Below are 23,044 nucleotides of genomic sequence, written 5' to 3' on the forward strand. Positions count from 1 at the left end.
AACTAATCAAACTGATCACATGTACCACAGCCTTGTCTAAGTCAATGAAACTATGAGCCATGCTGTGTAGGGCCACCCAAGACAGATGGGTCATGGTGGAGAGTTCTGACAAAATGTGGTCCACTGGAGAAGGGAAGGGCAAACAACTTCAATATTCTTGCCTTGATAACCCCATGAACAGTATGTAAAGGCCAAAAGATAGGACACTGAAAGATGAACTGCCCAGGTTGGTAGGTGCCCAATAGGCTACTGGAGATCAGTGGAGAAATAACTCCAGAAAGAATGAAGGATGGAGCCAAAGCAAAAGCAACACCCAGCTGTGGATGTGACTGGTGATGAAAGTAAAGTCCGATGCTATAAAGAGCAATATTGCATAGGAACCTGGAACGTTAGGTCCGTGAACCAAGGCAAATTGGAAGTGGTCAAACAGAAGATGGCACGAGTGAACGTTGACATTTTAGGAATCAGGGAACTAAAATGGACTGGAATGGGTGAATTTAACTCAGATGACCATTCTGTCTACTACTGTGCGCAAGAATCCCGTAGAAGAAATGGAGTAGCCCTCACAGTCAACAAAAGCGTCCGAATTGCAGTACTTGGATGCAATCTCAAAAACAACAGAATCATCTCTGTTCATTTCAAAGGCAAACCATTCATTATCACAGTAATCCAAGTCTATGCCTCAACCAGTAATGTTGAAGAAGCTAAGTTGAATGGTTCTATGAAGACCTACAAGACCTTCTAGAACTAACACACTCCAAAAAGATGTCCTTTTCATTATAGGGGACTGGAATGCAAAAGTAGGAAGTCAGGAGATGCCTGGAGTAACAGGCAAATTTGGCCTTGGAGTATAAAATGAAGTAGGTCAAAGGCTAATAAAGTTTTACCAGGAGAATGCAATGGTCATAGCAAACACCCTCTTCCTACAACACGAGAAGACTCTACACATGGACATCACCAGATGGTCAATACTGAAATCAGATTAATTATATTCTTTGCAGCCAAAGATGGAGAAGCTATATACAGTCAGCAAAAACAAGACCGGGAGCTGACTGTGGCTCAGATTGTGAACTTCTTATTGCCAAATTCAGACTTAAATTGAAGAAAGTGGGGAAAACCGCTAGACCATTCAGGTATGACCCCAATCAATTCCCTTAGGATTATACAGTGGAAGTGAGAAATAGATTTAAGGGATTAGAGTGCCTGAAGAACTATGGATGGAGGTTTGTGACATTGTACAGGAGGCAGTGATCAAAACCATCCCCAAGAAAAACAGAAATGCAAACAGGCAAAATGGTTGTCTGAGGAGGCCTTACAAATAGCTGAGAAAAGAAGAGAAACGAAAGGTAAAGGAGAAAAGAGATATACTCATCTGAATGCAGAATTCCAAAGAAGAGCAAGGAGAGATAAGAAAGCCTTCTTTAGTGATCAATGCAAAGAAATAGAGGAAAACAGTAGAATGGGAAAGACTATAGATATCTCTTCAAGAAAATTAGAGATACCAAGGGAACATTTCATGCACAGATGGGCACAATAAAGGACAGAAATGGTATGGACCTAACAGAAGCAGAAGATACAAAGAAGAGGTGGCAAGAATACACAGAAGAACTGTACAAAAAAGGTCTTCATGACCCAGATAACCACAATGGTATGATCACTCACCTTGAGCCAGACATCCTCAAATGTGAAGTCGAGTGGGCCTTAGGAAGCGTCACTAAGAACAAAGCTAGTGGAGGTGATGGAATTCCAGTTGAGCTATGTCAAATCGTAAAAGATGATGCTGTGAAAGTGCTGCACTCAGTGTGCCAGCAAATTTGGAAAACTCAGCAGTGGCCACAGACTGGAAAAGGTCAGTTTTCATTCCAATCCCAAAGAAAGGCCAAAGAATGCTCAAACTACCGCACAATTGCGTTCATCCCACATGCTAGTAAAGTAATGCTCAAAATTCTCCAAGCCAGGCTTCAACAATACATGAACCTTGAACTCCCACATCTTCAAGCTGGATTTAGAAAAGGCAGAAGAACCAGAGATCAAATTGCGAACATCCATCAGATCATCAAAAAAGCAAGAGAGTTCCAGAAAAATATCTACTTCTGCTTTATTGACTATACCAAAGCCTTTGACTGTGTGGATCACTACAAACTGTGGAAAATTCTTAAAGAGATGGGAATACCAGACCATCTTACCTGCATCATGAAAAATCTGTATGCAGTCAAGAAGCAAGAGCTAGAACCAGACATGGAACAACAGACTGTTTCCAAATAGGAAAAGGAGTACATCAAGGCTGTGTATTGTCACCCTGCTTATTTACCTTATATGCAGAGTACATCATGCGAAATGCCAGGCTGGATGAAGCACAGCTGGAATCAAGATTGCTGGGAGAAATATCAATAACCTCAGATACAGAGATGACACCACAGTTATGGCAGAAAGCAAAGAAGAATTAAAGAGCCTCTTGATGAAAGTGAAAGAGAAGAGTGAAAAAGTTGGCTTAAAGCTCAACATTCAGAAAAATAAGATCATGGCATCTGGTCCCATCACTTCATGGCAAATAGACGGGGAAACAGTGGAAACAGTGAGAGACTTTATTTTTGGGGGCTCCAAAATCACTGCAGATGGTGACTGCAGCCATGAAATTAAAAGACCCTTGCTCCTTGGAAGGAAAGTTATGACCAACCTAGACAGCATATTAGAAAGCAGAGACATTACTTTGCCAACAAAGTTCCATCTAGTCAAGGCTATGGTTTTTCCAGTAGTCAGTTATGGATGTGAGAGTTGGACTATAAAGAAAGCTGAGCACAGAAGAATTGATGCTTTTGAGCTGTGGTGTTGGAGAAGACTCTTAAGAGTCCCTTGGACTGCAAGGAGATCCAACCAGTCCATCCTAAAGGAGATCAGTCCTGGGTGTTCATTGGAAGGACTGATGTTGAAACTGAAACTCCAATACTTTTACCTCCTGATGTGAAGATCCGACTCATTTGAAAAGACCCTGATGCTGGGAAAGATTGAAGGCAGGAGGAGAAGGGGATGACAGGGATAAGATGGTTGGATGGCATCACCGACTTGATGGACATGAGTTTGAGCACGCTCTGGGAGTTGGTGATGGACAGGGAAGCCTGGCATGCTGCCGTACATGGGGTCGCAAAGAGTCTTATACAACTGAGCGACTAAACTGAACTGATACTTTGAGGATAGGAAATTTTATTTTCATAATTTCTCTTCATCAGATCCAGAAGCAAGATACACAGACAGTGCCACTCGGTGGGTAAATGGGAGGTTGTTGGAACTTCAATATTTTTCCAATGCACATGAGTGCTATCTCATTATGTGTGTCTTATACTAAGAGATAGCATTATATAATAGTTGTCAGTTATTTCTTCGTAATGATATGACATTCAGAGGAAGTTTAAAATCAAATACCTATAGAGAGATAATAATAAGTTGTTTTTAAATTATACCTTATGTCCAAATAACACATACATGTAATTTTTTTTTTAGGACTTCTGAGGGCATTTTTAAAGAATTCTGAAGTCATTGTCTTGACGATTCTTTCTCTATTTGGATTTTTGATAGGACAACTGGCCTACAGTTATATTGAGGTGACTTACATATGATAAACTAGAGGAGAGACTAAAGGTCAAAGACCAAAAACAAGGTCGACTCCTGTCCCCATTCCTGAATGAATGGATTTTTTTTAATGTGAACAGCTACTGAGAAATGTTTATCTGGTATTAAAATTTTTGAAAATGAAAAACCATCCAAGAAAGGAAACGTGAATTAGAGAGGCTTAAAATAGTAATTTGAAAGTGAGTAAATCTGATTGTCTTCTTGGATTCTTCATCATCTGCATTTGGTCCTTGCTCCTGTTTCCTTTCTCTGTACATACAACTGGACTCTCTCACCTGCAGGGACTCTAGTTACAAAAGGCTCAGTTACTGTCATGAGGAATTATGATTACTCTTTTCTAACTGCCAGATTAAGTGCAAAACATGCATCCTTCAAAATATTACTTAGATCCAAGAAAAACTTTGTTAATTTATTGACACGATTTTAAATGTATAGCAGCAGAATAATGAATAACAATTTAAATCCACTCATTTTTTATTAAAAAAAAAATGGATACAGTGCTTGTATCTGTTAAGGATTGTAAAGTTCAGCTCAGTCGTGTCCGACTCTTTGCCACCCCATGGACTGCAACACGCCAGGCTTCCCTGTCCATCACTAACTCCTGGAGCTTGCTCAAACTCATGTCCATCAAGTCAGTGATGCCATCCAACCATCTCTTCTTCTGTCATCCCCTTCTCCTCCTGCCTTCATTCTTTCCCAGCATCAGGGCCTTTTCCAATGAGTCAGTGCTTCACATCAGGTGGCCAAAGTATAGGAGTTTCAGCTTCAGCATCAGTCCTTCCAATGAATATTCAGGATTGATTTCCTTTAGGATGGACTGGTTTGATCTCCTTGCAGTCCAAGGGACTCTGAAGAGTCTTCTCCAACACCACAGTTCAAAAGCATCAATTCTTCAGCGCTCAGCCTTCTTTATGGTCCAACTCTCACATCCATACATGACTACTGGAAAAACCATAGCCTTGTCTAGACAGACCTTTGTTGGCAAAGAAATGTCTCTACTTTTTACTATGCTGTCTAGGTTGGTCATAACTTTTCTTCCAAGGAGTAAGCATCTTTTGATTTCATGGCTGCAGTCACCATCTGCAGTGATTTTGGAGCCCCCCCAAATAAAGTCTCTCTCACTGTTTCCACTGTTTCCCCATCTGTTTGCCATGAAGTGATGGGACCAGATGCCATGATCTTAGTTTTCTGAATGTCGAGCTTTAAGCCAACTTTTTCACTCTCCTCTTTCACTTCCAAGAAGCTCTTTAGTTCTTCTTCGCTTTTTGCTGTAAAGCTGGTGTCATCTCCATATCTGAGGTTATTGATATTTTTCCCGGCAATCTTGATTTCAGCTTGTGCTTCATCCAGGCTGGCATTTCTCATGATGTACTCTGCATATAAGGTAAATAAGCAGGGTGACAGTATACTGCCTTGACGTACTCCTTTCCCAATTTGCAACTAGTGTGTTGTTTCGTGTCCAGTTCTAGCCGTTGCTTCTTATCCTGCATACAGATTTCTGAGGAGACAGGCAAGGTAGTCTGGTGTTGCCATCTCTTTAAGAATTTTCCACAGTTTGTTGTGATTCACACAGTCAAAGGCTTTAACATAGTCATTAAAGTAGAAGTAGATGTTTTTCTTTTCCATGGGAATTGTCTTGATCCCTGTCTCCTGTACAATGTCACGAACCTCTGTCCATAGTTCATCAGGCACTCTGTCTATCAGATGTAGTCCCTAAAATCTATTTGTCACTTCTACTGTATACTCATAAGGGATTTGATCTAGGTCATACCTGAATGGACTAGTGGTTTTCCCTACTTTCTTCAATTTAAGTCTGAATTTGGCAATAAGCAGTTCATGATCTGAGCCACAGTCTGCTCCCGGTCTTGTTTTTGCTGACTGTATAGAGCTTCTCCATCTTTGGCTGCAAAGAATATAATCAATCTGATTTCGGTGTTGACCATCTGGTGATGTGCATGTGTAGAGTCTTCTCTTGTGTTGTTGGAATAGGGTGTTTGCTATTACCAGTGTGTTCTCGTGGCAAAACTCTATTAGCCTTTGCCCTGCTTCATTCTGTACTCCAAGGCCAAATTTTCCTGTTACTCCAGGTGTTCCTTGACTTCTTACTTTTGAATTACAGTTCCCTGTAATGAAAAGGACATCTTTTTTCGGTGTTAGTTCTAGAAGGTCTTGTAGGTCTTCATAGAACCGTTCAACTTCAGCTTCTTCGGCATTACTGGTCGGGGCATAGACTTGGATTACTGTGATATTGAATGGTTTGCCTTGGAAACGAACAGAGATCATTCTATCGTTTTTGAGATTGCATCCAAGTACTGCCTTTCGGACTCTTTTGTTGACTGTGAGGGCTACTCCATTTCTTCTACGGGATTCCTGCCCACAGTAGTAGATATAATGGTCATCTGAGTTAAATTCACCCATTCCAGTCCATCTTAGTTCGCTGATTCCTAGAATGTCGATGTTCACTCTTGCTATCTCCTGTTTGACCACTTCCAATTTGCCTTGATTCAGGGACCTAACATTCCAGGTTCCTATGCAATATTGCTCTTTACAGCATTGGACTTTGCGTCTATCACCAGTCACATCCACAGCTGGGTATCGTTTTTGCTTTGGCTCCATCCCATCATGGTTTCTGGAGTTATCTCTCCACTGATCTCCATTGCATATTGGGCACCTACCGACCTGGGGAGTTCATCTTTCAGTGTCCTATCTTTTTGCCTTTTCATACTGTTCATGGGATTCTCAAGGCAAGAATACTGAAGATCAATCCTGGGTGTTCATTGGAAGGACTGATGTTGAAGCTGAAACTCCAATACTTTGGCCACCTCATGCGAAGAGTTGACTCATTGGAAAAGACCCTAATGCTGGGTAGGATTGGGGGCAGGAGGAGAAGGGGACGACAGAGGATGAGATGGTTGGATGGCATCACCAACTCGATGGATATGGGTTTGGGTAGACTCCGGGAGTTGGTGATGGACAGGGAGGCCTGGCATGCTGCAATTCATGGGGTCGCAAAGAGTCAGACACGACTGAGCGACTGAACTGAACTGAACTGAACTGAGATGTTTTTCTGGAATTCTCTTGCTTTTTCAATGATCCATCGGATGTTGGCAATTTGATCTCTGGTTTCTCTGCCTTTTCTAAATCCATCTTGAACATCTGAAAGTTCACAGTTCACAGTACTGTTGAAGCCTGGCTTAGAGAATTTAGAATTTTGAGCATTTAGGATTGTAAAAGCCTCTTATTATTCTTTGAAACACCACCACTACAACTAGCATTTTTTGAGTGTTAACTGTGTTCCAGACTCCCTTTTAATTTCTTTGTTTTTTAATTTTAATAATTTATTAACTTACTGTGCATCCTAAGTCACTAAATCGTGTCTCTTTGCAACCCTATGGACCATAGCCCGCCAGGCTCCTCTGTCCATTTAATTCTGCAGGCAAGAAAACTAGAGTGAGTTGCCATGCCCTCCTCCAGGGGATCTTCCCAACCCAGGGATCAAACCCACATTTCATAACATCTCCTTCATGGCAGACAGATCCTTTACCACTAGTCCCACCTGTGAAATCTGTATTAACTTATTAACTCTTGAGTTAATTAATTTCTCCTCAGAGTAATCCAATGAAAGTAGGTACCCTATTCCCATTTTACTGATGAGGAAACTGAGGCACAGAGATGTTAAGTAGTGAAGATTAAACTGTTAATTGGGCCAAAGACTTCTTAGGATATATTTACTACACTTCAGTCATTGTTGCTGTGTTTTCTATTCATCTATATATCACCTTCATGATTTATATCCTATATATACAATCTATACTATTATCCATGTATTATTTTTATCTACTTAATTCACTGAAATATTTTAAAATCCTTAGCAAATGTCTGTGAAATCACAAGTACCCCTGCAAAGGTCTTTCTCCCACTCTTACACGAATTAAAATAATTGCCTAACAGTCAAATAAAAAAGTACCACCTAAAATCACCTCAGAGGTAACCAATGGCAAAGTACCATTTTTGGAAACATTGATTAATTACCACAAGCAATATTTACGTAGCCTAAAGTCACACATATTTCTGGTGAATAGAGGACTATTCATTTATCTCACGTGGATAGTTATATCAAGAAATCTACCACAAGACCCCCAGGACTGTCATTGTAGATTATCTCTCATTAGTTGCAAATTGGAATATTATAAAATTCATACTGATTGGCAGATCATCAACCTAATTTCTAATACTTCAAAATGGCAACAAAGTAATTTTTTGTTTGCCCTTGTTTATTTAGATGCACCAAGTCGTCTACCCTCTTCTAAGAACATCAAGTTTTTCACTTTATTGTTATTTTTCACCTTTAATTATATTTATGGCTGCTTTGGATGTGGACTTCTATATACTCAAGAATGTGTTTTGGCAGGTAAGAACACATTTTAAGACAAAAGAGATTAATAATTCACCAATCTCACATTAATATTTCACCAATCTCACATTTTTAGTTGTTTGACTCTTTTTGCTGTGCAGAATCACTAATTAAAGAGAGTTGAGGGGAGGGAGAAGGAATAAATATTTGCTGATCTGTAACTAAGATTAGTTACTGTGACTAAGGCACTGAGTTAATATCATCTCCATTTCACATATAAGCCGACTATAGTTCAGAGGTCACAAGACTGACCAATGGCAGAGCCTGGGTCTGAACCCACCTCTGACTGCCTCTCAGCTGTGTCTGTAGATTTGTCCATCTTCACTGCTGTGATTGTTTTATTTATGCCTTCTCTCTTTTTTTGTTAATCATGCTTGCCAGATTATTTTTATTTTCAAACTGTTTTATTTTCTTTGATTTTATTCTGTACTTTTTCTAATATCTTGAGCTAGGTATTAGTTGATTGACTTTTAGCTTCTTTTATTGTTATTTTGTGCATTTAAAGTCTGAAGTTTTCTGGTAATAACTTTTTAGCTTCACCCTACATGTTTAAGTCTTTAGTGTTTTCACTCAGCAATAAAAAAGAAAGAGAATATTGATAAGTAGAATATGGAAGAATTTCAGATGTATTATGATAAGAGAAAGAAATCAGGCTAGAAGGGTACCTATGGAATAATATAATTCCATTCATAGACCTTCCTTCTAGCAAAGGCAAAGCAGTACTTTGGCATGTTTGCCAAACATGGTCATTGGTTGCCAGGGAGCAGGATGAGGGAAGAAATAAAGTGGCAGCATGAAGAAATTTTTGAGTATGATGTATCTGTTTTGTTTTTTCATTGTGGTCATGTTTACCTGACTACGTGCGTTTGTCAAAACTCATATAACTATACAGTCAGAGAGTGAATTTTACTGTATGTAAGTCAAAGATAAATTTTTTAAAGATCAAAAGAAATAGATTTGTATTTATCTGTCCCATGTGATTTTGTGCTTTTAATTTATAATGTTTTTCCTTTGCTTTTCCTCATTCTTTTTCCCTTTCTCAATCAATTGATTCAATTTTCTTTATTCTTTTAAAAAAATTTTTCTTTATTCTTTTTTTTTTTCCTTCCGCTGGTTTAAAAGTTTTGCATTCTGTTGTTCTTTTTAAGGCAGGCATTATTGATTGCCTATCCCTTTCTTTCTTAATAATGGAGTGACTTACTGTATGTATAGTATGGTAGTGGGCCATAGTGTGAAATAGTGCTACATTTCCTGGCATCCCTGACAGCTGTGGTAGTGTCAGAAACCTATTGGGCAATGAAATGTATACAACAGTTTGCTAACTATGAATTTTTCCAGAAAGCCCTTAATAAGGGGACCAAGTCAGCTGGCATGTAGTTTTCATCCATTGTTGCCTACCTGGAGCCCTGTAGATCATCACTGTGGAAACAAGGGAATGCTTTGTTTGGAAGCAAGAAAAATTTGCACTCCATCTTAGAACATTTTGATGTGGAAAACTATTAATCTTGAATAGCAACAAGAAAGATGGGTGCATTGGTCTTCTCATAGTTGGGTAGAATCATTTGCAAGGGATGGTTTCGTTGAGGCAGGTAAACTAGAATACGTTTTAAAGTTATCGTCCTGAGTATTTGTATAAAATATATAGCAACATCTGATTCTTACATGAGTAAATGCAGTCATGCCATACTTAGGTGTTAAATTTAATACTGTATTGTGAATTTGTTTCACAGGTCTTCTTAACTGGATTAATTAGCTTCGCTACAACATTCATCATAACTGGATATGTGGTTCTGAAATTCAATAAATATTCATGGGATTTGCAGTCTTGCCTCCTCTTTAGCATGGCCCTTGGCATTACAGATCCTATTTATTCTGTGAATTCACTGAAAACTGTTGGTATGTTGGATTTATTTCTCTCTCTTATTTTGAAGATATGAGGATAAATTTCCTTTTGATAATATTCTTGAGTGAATTGTGCATCCAGCAGAGTAGCCATTTTGTGCTGTTTTTCTTGGAGATGGAGTTTACAAAGTCAATAAAGCAACCCGGCACCTGGGATCAATAATCTCAAATAATTTTTCTCAAGGAGAAAATGTTATCTTTCTAGAAGGTGATTAAAATTAGTATTCTATTCCATTCCATTGAGTTCTAAGCCACAAGCTAGAGATTTGGCACTACATCTTTGCAGCACTTTTCTAAGTTCTGGGTACTTGTTTTTAGAAAGACGTTTATTTTAAAGCAGCTAACTTTGGGCAGGTGGGAGAGGGAGCTTATTTAGAAGAAATGAGGCGAAAGTATACTCTGGCAAATATGTTATTCAATAAAAGCTTATTCCCCACAGGGCTAGGGGTTCTGAACTACTTCCTGTATATTTGGTAAAAGATAATTTCACTCTGAAATATCTGTTGTCATGTTTTATTAACACAGCAGTAAAAAAACATAACATGGTTAGATGCTATTATTTCTGATTTTGACTCAGAAATATTTAATTAAACAATTTTAAGGTTTCAGTTATATTTAGTGGAAGTATATCACCTTATGATTAGGGTGGGACACCTACCTTCTGGCAGGTGATATTCCCTTCTATACACATTTATACTTATAGTTGAGAAAACATAAGAGGTTTTGACACTTTTGCTGGTGATATTATAAATTGTCACCAGATATTTCTCAAAGAGTCTGACCCTATCCTCATTTTCTCTCTCTTTTTTTCCTGTAGGTGCAAATTTTTTTCTGTCTTTTCTCCATCTGTTTTTCTCTCTAAGCCATTTGTATTTGCCACTTGTTTTATTCACCTCATTATCTTCCTGCTCCCCTTTCTGCAATCTCTTAACTGTAAGAGGCTCTAATAAACTATAAACTTTATTTATTGCAATTTCTATATTCAAAAATTTTTTCAAAAAGAGAGTAGAAAGTCTTCTATTTCTTTACAAGAAAACTATTAAAGGTATTTGACACTTAGTCGATATTTTCTTTATGCCAGTTATATTCAGATGGTACATAGTTCTGGATTCAATGACGTCTTTACCTTTGTGTGAATTAGATAAAAATGATTCTCTAGCAATGGGATGACCCAGAGGGATGGGATGGGGAGGGAGGTGGGAGGGGGGTTCAGGATGGGAAACACATGTAAACCCATGGCTGATTCATGTCAGTGTATGGCAAAAACCACTACAATATTGTAAAGTAATTAGCCCCCAACTAAAATAAATAAATTTATTAAAATAAAATTAAAAAAAAGAAAAAAAATGATCCTCTAATTGTTGTAATACATTATCTTTTTTAAGGAAAAAAATATATTTTTTTGCCATGTGCCTAACATTGCCAGAATAATATACAAAACGGCACTTCCTACAGTGTGAGTGTTTTTTCGTTTGATGTGGTGCTCTGGAGCACCATGAAACCTGTGCAGTCTGAGTCTGAGGTGGACTGACTCACTGAAAAAAATAATGGATGTTCACATACAAGTTGAAAGGAACCTGTCTATTACCTATTTTAAAAGAACGCAAAGGCTCAAACAGTTTTTACTTTAAAATGAATCTGGACTGGGAGCTTGTAAAGGGATAAAATACAAAGTTTTAGTGTGATCTCAATTTAAGTAAAAGGAATTATATGCTTTGAAAAAGCTTTCAACATTCAAATGGTTTATCTGGGTCATGGAATTACAGATGATTTTTTGTTTTACTATTTCCTTTTAAAAATTTTACAGTGAATTAATGAATATAAGTTAGTTCATATTAAGCCAATAAAAATGTGGGGAGTAATTCTTGTGGTATTTTACTATTAAAAATAACTATACATCAAATTCAAAACTTTATACAATAAACCTTATGCTCTACTTGCTCCTGGCTGACCTATTGAATCTGAGGGAAGGATTAAAGGATTTCTTGACCAGCTAAATCAAATGTAATAATCTTCAACCTGTTTAACCAGTATTTTGTGTCTTCTGTCATAGTCAAAGTTAATAGCAAGTAGTGAAGTTAAGTTTCTCAGTCGTGTCCAACTCTTTGTGACCCCATGGACTGTAGCCTACTAGGCTCCTCTGTCCATGGGATTTTCCAGGCAAGGCTACTGGAGTGGGTTGCCATTTCCTTCTCCAGGGGATCTTCCCAACCCAGGGATTGAACCTGGGTCTCCCACATTGTAGGCAGACGCTTTACCATCTGAGCCACCAGGGAAGCCCAATAGCAAGTAGTAGTATAAGATAATTATAATTTACCTTGCCTTTTATTTTCTTTGCTTTCTAAAGAAAGAAAGCAAATTAAAATTGGCTATAATAGTGAGGCACAAAGAAAAGAAATAAACAGCCTGAATATTGATCCATAATCAGGCACTGAGTTATCAAAAATTCTGTATTATCCTGGTATCTATCCTATCTTTCAGAGGGTTTTTGTAAAGATAAATAGAATCTTTATAATCTGATATTTCATATACTCAGATCAAACACTGGAAAGCAGAGATCTGCTGTCTTTTCAACTATGCATAGTATCTTAGAAATAGTAATAATGAGAACCCTCAGCTATATATTTTTAATTATTTTGTGTTTCAAAATACCAAAGGGAAAAAAGAGAATCTTCATCAGATCATTTCTGCTTGCATTAAAAAAGTGTCATTTAATGTGATCAGTTTGGATTTTAATGCAGTGAAATATATTAAATAGCTGCTTTTAAAAAACCATGTAGTTGTATAATTCTTTCTATATCATTTTGTATTTACATTAGGCTGCATAATGCACCATTGTGTGTCATATGTTCTTAAATTTGAGTTTATGCTTTTAAGTAGAAGAAGTCCAGGGCTAGCCTGCAATTCCATGAAATCATTGAGGACACTGGATTCCTCTATATAACTCCCGTAGTTAAGATGGAGTAACAGGATCAGTAGCCAATCTGATCACATGGACCACAGCCTTATCTAACTCAATGAAACTAGGCCATGCTGTGTGGAGCCACCCAAGACAGACAGGTCATGGTGGAGAGGTCTGACAGAATGTGGTCTACTGGAGAAGAAAATGGCAAACCACTTCAGTATTCTTGCCTTGAGAACCCCATGAACAGTATGTAAAGGCAAAAAGATAAGACATTGAAAGATGAACTCCCCAGGTCAGTAGGTGCCCAATATGAACTGGATATCAGTGGAGAAATAAGTTAAGAAAGAATGAAGGGATGGTGCCAAAGCAAAAACAGCACCCAGTTGTAGATTTGACTGGTGATAGAAGCAAGGTCCGATGCTGTAAAGAGCAATATTGCATAGGAACCTGGAACGTTAGGTTCATGAACCAAGGCAAATTGGAAGTGATCAAACAGTAGATGGCAAGAGTGAATGTCGACATTCTAGGAATCAGTGAACTAAAATGGACTGAAATGGATAAATTTAACTCAGATGACCAATTTATCTACTACTGTGGGCAGGAATCCCTTAGAAGAAATTGAGTAGCCATGATAGTCAACAAAAGAGTCCGAAATGCAGTACTTGGATGCAATCTCAAAAACGACAGAATGATCTCTGTTCGTTTCCAAGGCAAACCATTCAGTATCACAGTAATCCAAATCTATGCCCCGACCAGTAACGCTGAAAAAGCTGAAGTTGAACGGTTCTATGAAGACCTACAAGACCTTCTAGAACTAACACCCAAAAAAGATGTCCTTTTCATTATAGGGGACTGGAATGCAAAAGTAGGAAGTCAGGAAACACCTGGAGTAACAGGCAAATTTGGCCTTGGAGTACAGAATGAAGCAAGGCAAAGGCTAATAGAGTTTTGCCAAGAGAACGTACTGGTCATAGCAAACACCCTCTTCCAACAGCACAAGAGAAGACTCTACACATGGACATCACCAGATAGCCAACACCGAAATCAGATTGATTATATTCTTTGCAGCCAAAGATGGAGAAGCTAAATACAGTCAGCAAAAACAAGACCGGGAGCAGACTGTGGCTCAGATCATGAACTGCTTATTGCCAAATTCAGACTTAAACTGAAGAAAGTAGGGAAAACCACTAGACCATTCAGGTATGACCTAAATCAAATCCCTTATGATTATACAGTGGAGGTGACAAATAGATATAAAGGACTAGATCTGATAGACAGAGTGCCTGATGAACTATGGACAGAGGTTCGTGACATTGTACAGGAGACAGGGATCAAGACTATCCCCAGGAAAAAGAAATGCAAAAAAGCAAAGTGGCTGTCTGAGGAGGCCTTACAAATAGGTGTGAAAAAGAGAAGTGAAAAGCAAAGGAGAAAAGGAAAGATATACCTATTTGAATGCAGAGTTCCAAAGAATAGCAAGAGAGATAAGAAAGCCTTTTTCAGGGATCAGTGCAAAGAAATAGAGGAAAACAATACAATGGGAAGGACTGGAGATCTCTTCAAGAAAATTAGAGATACCAAGGGAATATTTCATGCAAATATGGACTCAATAAAGGACAGAAATGGTATGGACCTGACAGAAGCAGAAGATCTTAAGAAGAGGTGGCAAGAATACACAGAAGAACTGTACAAAAAAGATCTTCACGACCCAGATAATCACGATGGTGTGATCACTCACCTACAGCCAGACATCCTGAAGTGTGAAGTTAAGTGGGCCTTAGGAAGCATCAATATGAACAAAGCTAGTGGAGGTGATGAAATTCCAGTTGAGCTATTTCAAATCCTAAAAGATGATGGTGTGAAAGTGCTGCACTCAATATGTCAACAAATTTGGAAAACTCAACAGTGACCACAGGCCTGGAAAAGGTCAGTTTTCATTCCAATCCCAAAGAAAAGAAATGCCAAGAATGCTTAAACTACCACACAATTGCACTCATCTCACACGCTAGTAAAGTAATGCTCAAAATTCTCCAACTTAGGCTTCAACAGTACATGAACTATGAACTTCCAGATGTTCAAGCTGGTTTTAGAAAAGGCAGAGGAACCAGAGATCAAATTGTCAACATCCGCTGGATCATCGAAAAAGCAAGAGAGTTCCAGAAAAACATCTATTTCTGCTTTATTGACTATGCCAAAGCCTTTGACTGTGTGGATCACAATAAACTGTGGAAAATTCTGAAAGCGATGGGAATACCAGACCACCTGACCTGCCTCTTGAGAAACCTGTATGCAGGTCAGGAAGCAACAGTTAGAACTGGACATGGAACAACAGACTGGTTTCAAATGGGAAAAGGAGTACGTCAAGGCTGTATATTTTCACCCTGCTTATTTAACTTATATGCAGAGTACATCATGAGAAATGCTGGGCTGGAGGAAGCACAAGCTGGAACCAAGATTGCTGGGAGAAATATCAATAACCTCAGACATGCAGATGACATTACCTTTATGGCCGAAAGTGAAGAAGACCTAAAGAGCCTCTTGATGAAAGTGAAGGAGGAGAGGCTTAAAGTGTTGAGGCTTAAAACTCAGCATTCAGAAAACTAAGATCGTGGCATCCGATCCCATCACTTCATGGCAAATTGATGGGGGAACAGTGGAAACAGTGGCTAACTTTATTTTTGAGGGCTCCAAAATCACTGCAGATGGTGATTGCAGCCATGAAATTAAAAGACGCTTACTCCTTGGAAGAAAAGTTATGACCAACCTAGACAGCATATTAAAAAACAGAGACATTACTTTGTCAACAAAGGTCTGTCTAGTCAAGGCTATGGTTTTTCCAGTAGTCATGTATGGATGTGAGAGTTGGACTATAAAGAAAGCTGAGTGCCAAAGAATTGATGGTTTTGAACTCTGGTGTTGGAGAAGACTCTTGAGAGTCCCTTGGACTGCAAGGAGATCCAACAATCCATCCTAAAGGAGATCAGTCTTGGGTGTTCATTGGAAAGTCTGATGTTGAAGCTGAAACTCCAGTACTTTGGTCACCTGATGTGAAGAGCTGATTCGTTTGAAAAGACCCTGATGCTGGGTAAGATTGAGGGCAGGAGGAGAAGAGGATGAGATGGTTGGATGGCATCACCAACTCAATGGACATGAGTTTGGGTAAACTCCAGGAGTTGGTGACGGACAGGGAGGCCTGGCGTGCTGCGGTTCATGGGGTTGCAAAGAGTCGGACACGACTGAGCGACTGAACTGGACTGAAAAGAACTGAACAGGATCAGGTCTGTGAAGGATGAGTGCTGGCGAAGAGTTGTTTGATGAGATGTTGTAAGTTGACCAAGATGAAAAAAGAACATATTTCCCAAGGACAGAAACGGCTCTGAGGTATATGAGAGGGTAATTATGACAAAATACTAGTTAATATATGTTGAGTGTTGACTATTTGACAGTCACCATGCTTAGTATTATATACTTTGTTCATTTTTGTGGTCACAGTAGCACTTTTTGGTTAGTACTATGAAAGGCAGAATAGCTTAGTGTTTTGGCTAGTAAACGGGGAATTTATAACCCCACCTCTACCCCTTATCAACTATATGCGTGCATGCTAAATTGCTTCAGTAATGTCCGGCTCTGTGTAACACTATGGACTGCAGCCTGTCAGGCTCCTCTGCCCATGGGATTCTCCAGGCAAGAATACTGGAGTGGGTAGCTATGCCCTCTTCCAGGGGATCTTCCCTACCCAGGGATCAAACCCAAGTCTCTTGTGTCCCCTGCATTGGCAGGAAGGTTCTTTACCACTGGTGTCACCTGGGAAGCCCCTACCAACTATGTGATCTTGGGCAAATGTCATAACCTATATTTACTGCAGTTTTCTCATCAGTAAATGAGGGTAATAACGGTTTATACCTCATGAAGTTGTTAATGAGTAATCAATAAGATTATGCAACTCTTTAAAGAATTGCTATTCCTATTGAAATACTTCAAAAGTAGATAACTGAGGTTCTCCACAGTCTTAATTTAATGAAGATTCAGAATTGGACTTGAATTTAAAATCTCCACTGTTAATGCCACCACTGTTGATTTAGTTTCATTTAAACAACATCATACATCTTTTAATTAGTGTTCTTATTCAAAATGTGTCTTTAACACTTAACTTGAATTTAATTTGTATCTTTATTAAAGTTTTAGAGTTAAATGATATATTAGTAAATTTGCTAATTTACTACTCAGTCAGTTCAGTCGCTCAGTTGGGTCTGACTCTTTGTGACTCCATGGACTGCAGCACACCAGGCTGCCCTGTCCATCACCAACTCCCAGAGCTCGCTCAAACTCATGTCCATTGAGTTGGTGATGCCATCCAACCATCTCATCCTCTGTCGTCCCTTCTCCTCCCGCCTTCAATCTTTCCCAGCATCCGGGCCTTTTCCAATGAGTCAGTGCTTCGCATCAGGTGGCCAAAGTATTGGAGTTTCAGCTTCATCATCAGTCCTTCCAATGAACACCCAGGACTGATTTCCTTTAGGATTGACTGGTTCGATCTCCTTGCAGTCCAAGGGACTCTCAAGAGTCTTCTCCAACACCACAGTTCAAAAGCATCAATTCTTTGGCGCTCAGCCTTCTTAATGGTCCAACTCTCACATCCATACATGACTACCGGAAAAACCATAGCCTTGTCTAGACGGACCTTTGTTGGCAAAGAAATGTCTCTACTTTTTAATATGCTGTCTAGGTTGGTCATAACTTTTCTTCCAAGGAGTAAGCAGCTTTTAATTTCATGACTGCAGTCACCATCTGCAGTGATTTTGGTGCTCCAAAAAATAAAATCTGTCACTGTTTCCATTGTTTTGACAGCTATTTGCCATAAAGTGATGGGACCAGATGCTATGATGTTCGTTTTTTGAATGTTGAGTGATTTCATTAATATTTGCTATATAAATATCTTTGTTAAATGAACAAAAGATGGCATAACAGGGACTAGACTTACCTTTCTGCCTGAGCCAACTAAAAAGCCAGACAAAATATATGAAAATGAAAAATAGTTCTCAAATAATGGACATCAGGCCATGCAGGACAGTAATACTCAAGAAAGGAAAAAAGAAGTATATTCTTGATTGCCCTTACCATAGCTTATTACTTGGAGAGATTTTCCAGGTCTTTGTGCAGGGAAAGGTAACCTAGGTGGAGCTTGGTAGTTTCTTTGAGTTGAGGAGACCTAGCATTGGGAGTCCAGGAAGGCCAAAGTAGTTAAAGTTCATGAGGCAAATTGCTGCAGGAATGAAAGCTGTACTGAAAAAGGAATTCTGAGAGCTACCCACTTGAGTCTTTGGGTGAGTGAGTGTTCATTAGTGCATGCATATGAAGAAACTGCACAATGCTGGGAATGAAAACACTCAAAGGATCAGAGGGAAAAATCCCTTTCATGTTCACTACAACCAAAGTGGAAAACCATCATAATTCGCAGAACATCAGATAAAGGACTCAGAAGGTTATTGCCTCAGTAGCAGGGAAAATTAACTTTTGAGTAAAGGCTGCTCTGGCCCTACCTAACAAATCTAAAAAACAAGCCTCAGAAGGGTCAAATTGTTTCAAAGTAACAACTGCATTACAAAGCAAAGCTCAAGAACATGAGAATACAAAAACGTACAGCACCTAATTAGGTAATACATACAGTTATGTTAATAAAAAATTGAAAGGCATGCAAAGAAGCTGAAAAAATGGCCCATAAAGAGTACATAAACAAGTAGAAATAGACCTAGCAATGCTGCAGATGGTAGAATCATTAGACAAATATATTAAGACACTTGTAACTATATTCCATTGGTTCAAAAAGTTAGAAAAAGATTGAGTATGGGGTAGAATTGCTCCTGTCAGCTTAAGAGAGCCAATTTTTAAATCAATAGGAATTTTGCAAGCCAGTGGTTAAACTTTTGGTAGCTTTGAATTAGTTATGGTAGGAGTGTTTACATATGAAGTTGACAAATGCTACAATTCAGTACAAATCAGTCCTGTTTTAATTTTGGAAAGCTGGTTTATCAGTACACCACTGGACATGGTAGATATAAAAGAGACCTAAACAAAATTTCTAGAGATGAAACCCAAAATGTCTGAGATAAAAATTACACTGGATGGAATTAACATCAGATTAGACACAGCATAAGAAAGGATTATTTCACTTATTTAAGAAGTGAACTTAAAGTTCAAAGCTCAGTCGTGTCCAGCTCTTTATGACCCCATGGACTGTAGCCTGCCAGGCTTCTCTGTCCATGGGATTTTCCAGGCAAGAATACTAGAGTGGATTGCCATTTCGTGAACTTAAAGATGTAGTAATAAAAACTATCCAAGATGGGCTTCCCAGGTGGCACTAGTGGTAAAGAACCAATGCAGGAGACATAAGAGATGCAGTTTCAATCCTTGGGTCAAGAAGATTCTCCTGGAGGAGTGTATGGCAACTTCACTATTCTTTCCTGGAGAATCCCATGGACAGAGGAGCCTGGCAGGCTACAGTCCATAGGGTCACAAAGAGTCAGACATGACTGAGGCGACTTATCATGCACAAGATGAAGCACAGACAGAAGAAGGCTGAAAGAATAAGCAGAGCGTTAGTGAGATGTGGGGCAACTTCAGTGCCTTAATATACAAGTTCCTAAAAGAAAGGAGAGAAAAGAAAGCAATAAAAACTATTTGAAGAAATAATGGATGAAAAATTTCTAAATTTGATGAGAATATAAAGCCACAGACTCAGGAAGCTCAGCAAACTCCAAGCCCAAGAAATACAATTGAAAACTATACCATGGCACATAAAAATCAAACTCCTAAACACCAGTGGTAAAGAGAAACTTTTAAAGGTGGCCAGAGGAAAAAAGACACATTATATACAGAGACACAAAACTAATAATGATAACAAACTTCTCTTCAGAAACATTGCAAGCCAAAAGATGGTATGCAACACATTTAAAATCCTGAAAGAAAAATACTGCCAGCTTAAAATCCTCAGTGAAAATATCTTTCAAAAGTAAAGGAGAAATAAAGACATAAATATAAAAGCTGAAAGAATTTATCCCTAACAGACCTGCATTACAAAAATGTTAAAGAAGCCCTTCAGGCTGAAAGAAAATGGAACCAGATGGAAAATTTCATCTGCAAAAAAGAATGGAAAGCACCATAATTTTAAACCAGTGGGGAAATATGACCTTTTCTTATTTTCACTCTTTTCAAAAGATAACATTTAAAGCAAAAATGGTTGCTGTCTATTGTGGGGTTTATTTATCTGCTTCTACCCTTTGTGTATGGCATCCATCCTCAGTATTACAAGTCGACTGCTTAAGTTCCAGCTATCATTCCATATTTCAGGCAGGAAACGCAAGAAGAACAAGGGATGGAAAGATGTTCCTTTCAGCCAAGTCACCTCTCCCTCCAAGGAGTTTCTCAAAAGTTCCACTCAGTGACTTCCACTTATATCTCAGTGGCCACTCTTAGAAGCCCAGGAGTTGGGGAACAGTTGTCATTTAGCTGAGCACATTGCCACCCTGAATAAAACCAGTCTTGTTACCAAGAACAGAGGATAGATACTAGATGGGCAGGTACCAATCACTGTCACCCTTCTTACAAGTTGTATAACAGTAGGCAGTTAATTTGATTATATTTTCTATTAAACTAAACTGTTGGTAAATGTTAAATGTCAATAAAATTTTATATTTAATTTTTAAATACCAGCCTTATTGATATGTAACCCACATATCATAAAATTCACCCTTTTAAATTATAAAATTCAGTGGTCTTTAGTAGATTTACAGTTATGCAAGCATCTTCACTACTTAATTTTAGAACATTTTAACCTCAAAAGAAATCTCATGCCTGTTAGCAGTCATTCATTCTCATTCCCTCACCCCCCAAGTTCCTGGCAACCAGTATTCTATTTTCTGTCTATGAATATACCTATTCTGGACATTTCATATAAATCAAACCATACAATATGTGATTTCTGTGTCTGGCTTCTTTCACTTTGTAATTTTTTAAAGGCTCATCCATGTAGTAACATGTATCAGTCAGTACTCCCTTCATTTTTGTGGCTGAGTAACATTCCATTATAAGGATAGATCACCTATATTTATCTGTTTAGCAGCTGATAGACTTTGTGTTGTTCCCACTTTTTTACTGGTATGAAAATGCTGCTATGACTGTCCATGTACACATTTTTGTGTGTATATATGTCTTCAGCTCTTTTGGATATATGTCTAGGAGCAGAATTGCTAGGTCATATTTTATACTTATTTCTAAAATGTGGTTCTTTTGGAGTCTAACAATTCATATTTATTCAAGCTAAATGTAGTGACCTGAGAAGTGCTTTGTCTCATTTGAAGTTCTAGCACGCTTTGAGGCAATGGACGCTTCAAGATGTGCCATCAGCATGTGCCTTTGCCACTGGAGATACAGAAGGCACAAGGGAGAAGTTAAAAAATGGTGATCATGATTATCTTATAGATCCATCACAGTAATGACTGCCTTCTTTTTTTTCCCCTAGCATATTCCTTCTCTTCTGTTTTTGTATTTCCTGTGAAAGAGTGTCATTTTCATGCACCATACTAAATTATGTTTTATATTTCCATTTCCAGGCATTTCTAAGATGTATACTGATATCATTAGAGGAGAATCAATGATCATCTGTGGCTTCACATCCATTTTTTTTTCAGTTTTTCGGAGAAATGTACTTCAGATGTCCAACTTTAGAGGTAAGAGCATTTTTTCTCTATTTTCTTTTTTTTTTATTTTTAAAATTTTGGCTACCCTCCATGGCATGTGGGACCTCAGTTCCCTGACTGGGAATTGAACCCATGCCGCCTGCATTGTAAGGCAGAGTTTTAACTGCTGGATCACTAGGGAAGTCCCATCTGTGTATTTTCTGAAATCATTCTTATATAGTCCATTTTAATTCATATCAAAATTAAAATATATTCAAGATGTCTTAACTTTGCTGCTTCCCCTATTCTTTACTCATGGACCAATTAAAATACTGTATCAGGTAACAAGAAAATAATTGCCACTGTGTGTTTCCTTAGATTAGAGGGGAAAGTTGTTAAAGAAATGATTTCATATCTCTCAACATGCACGTGCACACACACACAGAGTTGTGTCATCTAGCTCAGATTAACCTCTTCCCTAGACCAATATGGATCTCAGTGAGTGAATGTTAAGAATTGATTTTCACATTGTTATACAACAGAAAGAAACAACACTGTAAAGCATTTATCCTCCAATTAAAAAAAAAAAAAAAGAATTGTCTTGGTCCTGAGTTTGAGTCTGAGGGTGAAAGTAGTACTGGGGAGTCAGGTTCTAGAAGTGATAATGACCAAAAGTTGCAAATAGGCTGCAGGTTGGTGGGGATCCTGAGCATGGTGTGCTTGGCCCTGACATGGTTTTTAAAAAGAAAAAAATAGTATTTAAATATATTTTGGCTCATCATTCACTTACCAGGTGAGTTTTTCATATTTATCAGTTCAGTTCAGTCACTCAGTCATGTCCAACTCTTTGCAACCCCATGGACTGCAGCACACCAGGCTTCCCTGTCCATCACCAACTCACATTTATGCCCTTTGCCTAACTTCTGAGAGCATTTGAGTCTGCTGTCCCCAGATAAGCAAACCTCAAGCTGCAGACTGTGGAAGAAATGTATCCCCAGAAAGCCTCTTTTGCCAGGCTTTCATGGGAAACTTCCATCTGCTGAAGAACAAGGTCCCCACTCAAAACCTCAAAAGCAAACCGACGGGCATTTCCCAAATGCCATTAATAAAAGAAAAAAATATATAGTTCACCTTTCTTTTTTCTTATTTCCTTTTTCTAGAGTTACATGTAATCATGGGCCTCACCTTGGACATTTTGGGGAGCATAGCATGTGGATATTGGTGTGCAAGGATCATTCAGTTTATATTGACTGATCTGTTCAGCAATACACTGACCAATATAATTTTTTGCATCTCAATGGTGTACATGACTTTCTACATTGGTAAGACAGAAACAGATACAAAAATTCCATCCTTGATGTGTATTTTATGTTTTAAAATTTTCCCTTGTTCTTGAACTCAGCTTCCTCCCAACAGCTTTTCTGCTTTTTTTTTTTTTTTAATGTGGCTCCTTTGTGTGTCTTGTCATACTATCTTTCTGCCATCTCTAGCTCTTTCCTGGACTGTCTTAACATCCCCCAA

General features: G+C 38.5%; 1 protein-coding gene across 16 annotated transcripts in view; it reads left to right on the forward strand.

Annotated features, from left to right (window-relative positions):
• Window positions 1-23,044, forward strand: part of SLC9C2 (solute carrier family 9 member C2 (putative)) — a 100,327-nt gene that overhangs the window by 6,058 nt on the left and 71,225 nt on the right. For 6 of the 16 annotated variants that reach the window (XM_081493774.1, XM_081493772.1, XM_081493773.1 and 3 more), the window contains exons 3-7: window positions 3,499-3,599; window positions 7,910-8,038; window positions 9,772-9,937; window positions 21,458-21,574; window positions 22,684-22,845. In XM_081493774.1, the coding sequence (XP_081349900.1) occupies window positions 3,499-3,599; window positions 7,910-8,038; window positions 9,772-9,937; window positions 21,458-21,574; window positions 22,684-22,845 (675 nt within the window). Of the gene's footprint in view, window positions 1-3,498; window positions 3,807-7,909; window positions 8,039-9,771; window positions 9,938-21,457; window positions 21,575-22,683; window positions 22,846-23,044 lie in introns of all 16 variants that reach the window. The other 10 variants (XM_081493787.1, XM_081493781.1, XM_081493786.1 and 7 more) reach the window with 3 other exon arrangements.

Source organism: Giraffa tippelskirchi, chromosome 5 (genome assembly GCF_054371585.1).
Source record: "Giraffa tippelskirchi isolate mGirTip1 chromosome 5, T2T-mGirTip1v1.2.pri, whole genome shotgun sequence".
Lineage (NCBI taxonomy): Eukaryota > Metazoa > Chordata > Mammalia > Artiodactyla > Giraffidae > Giraffa > Giraffa tippelskirchi.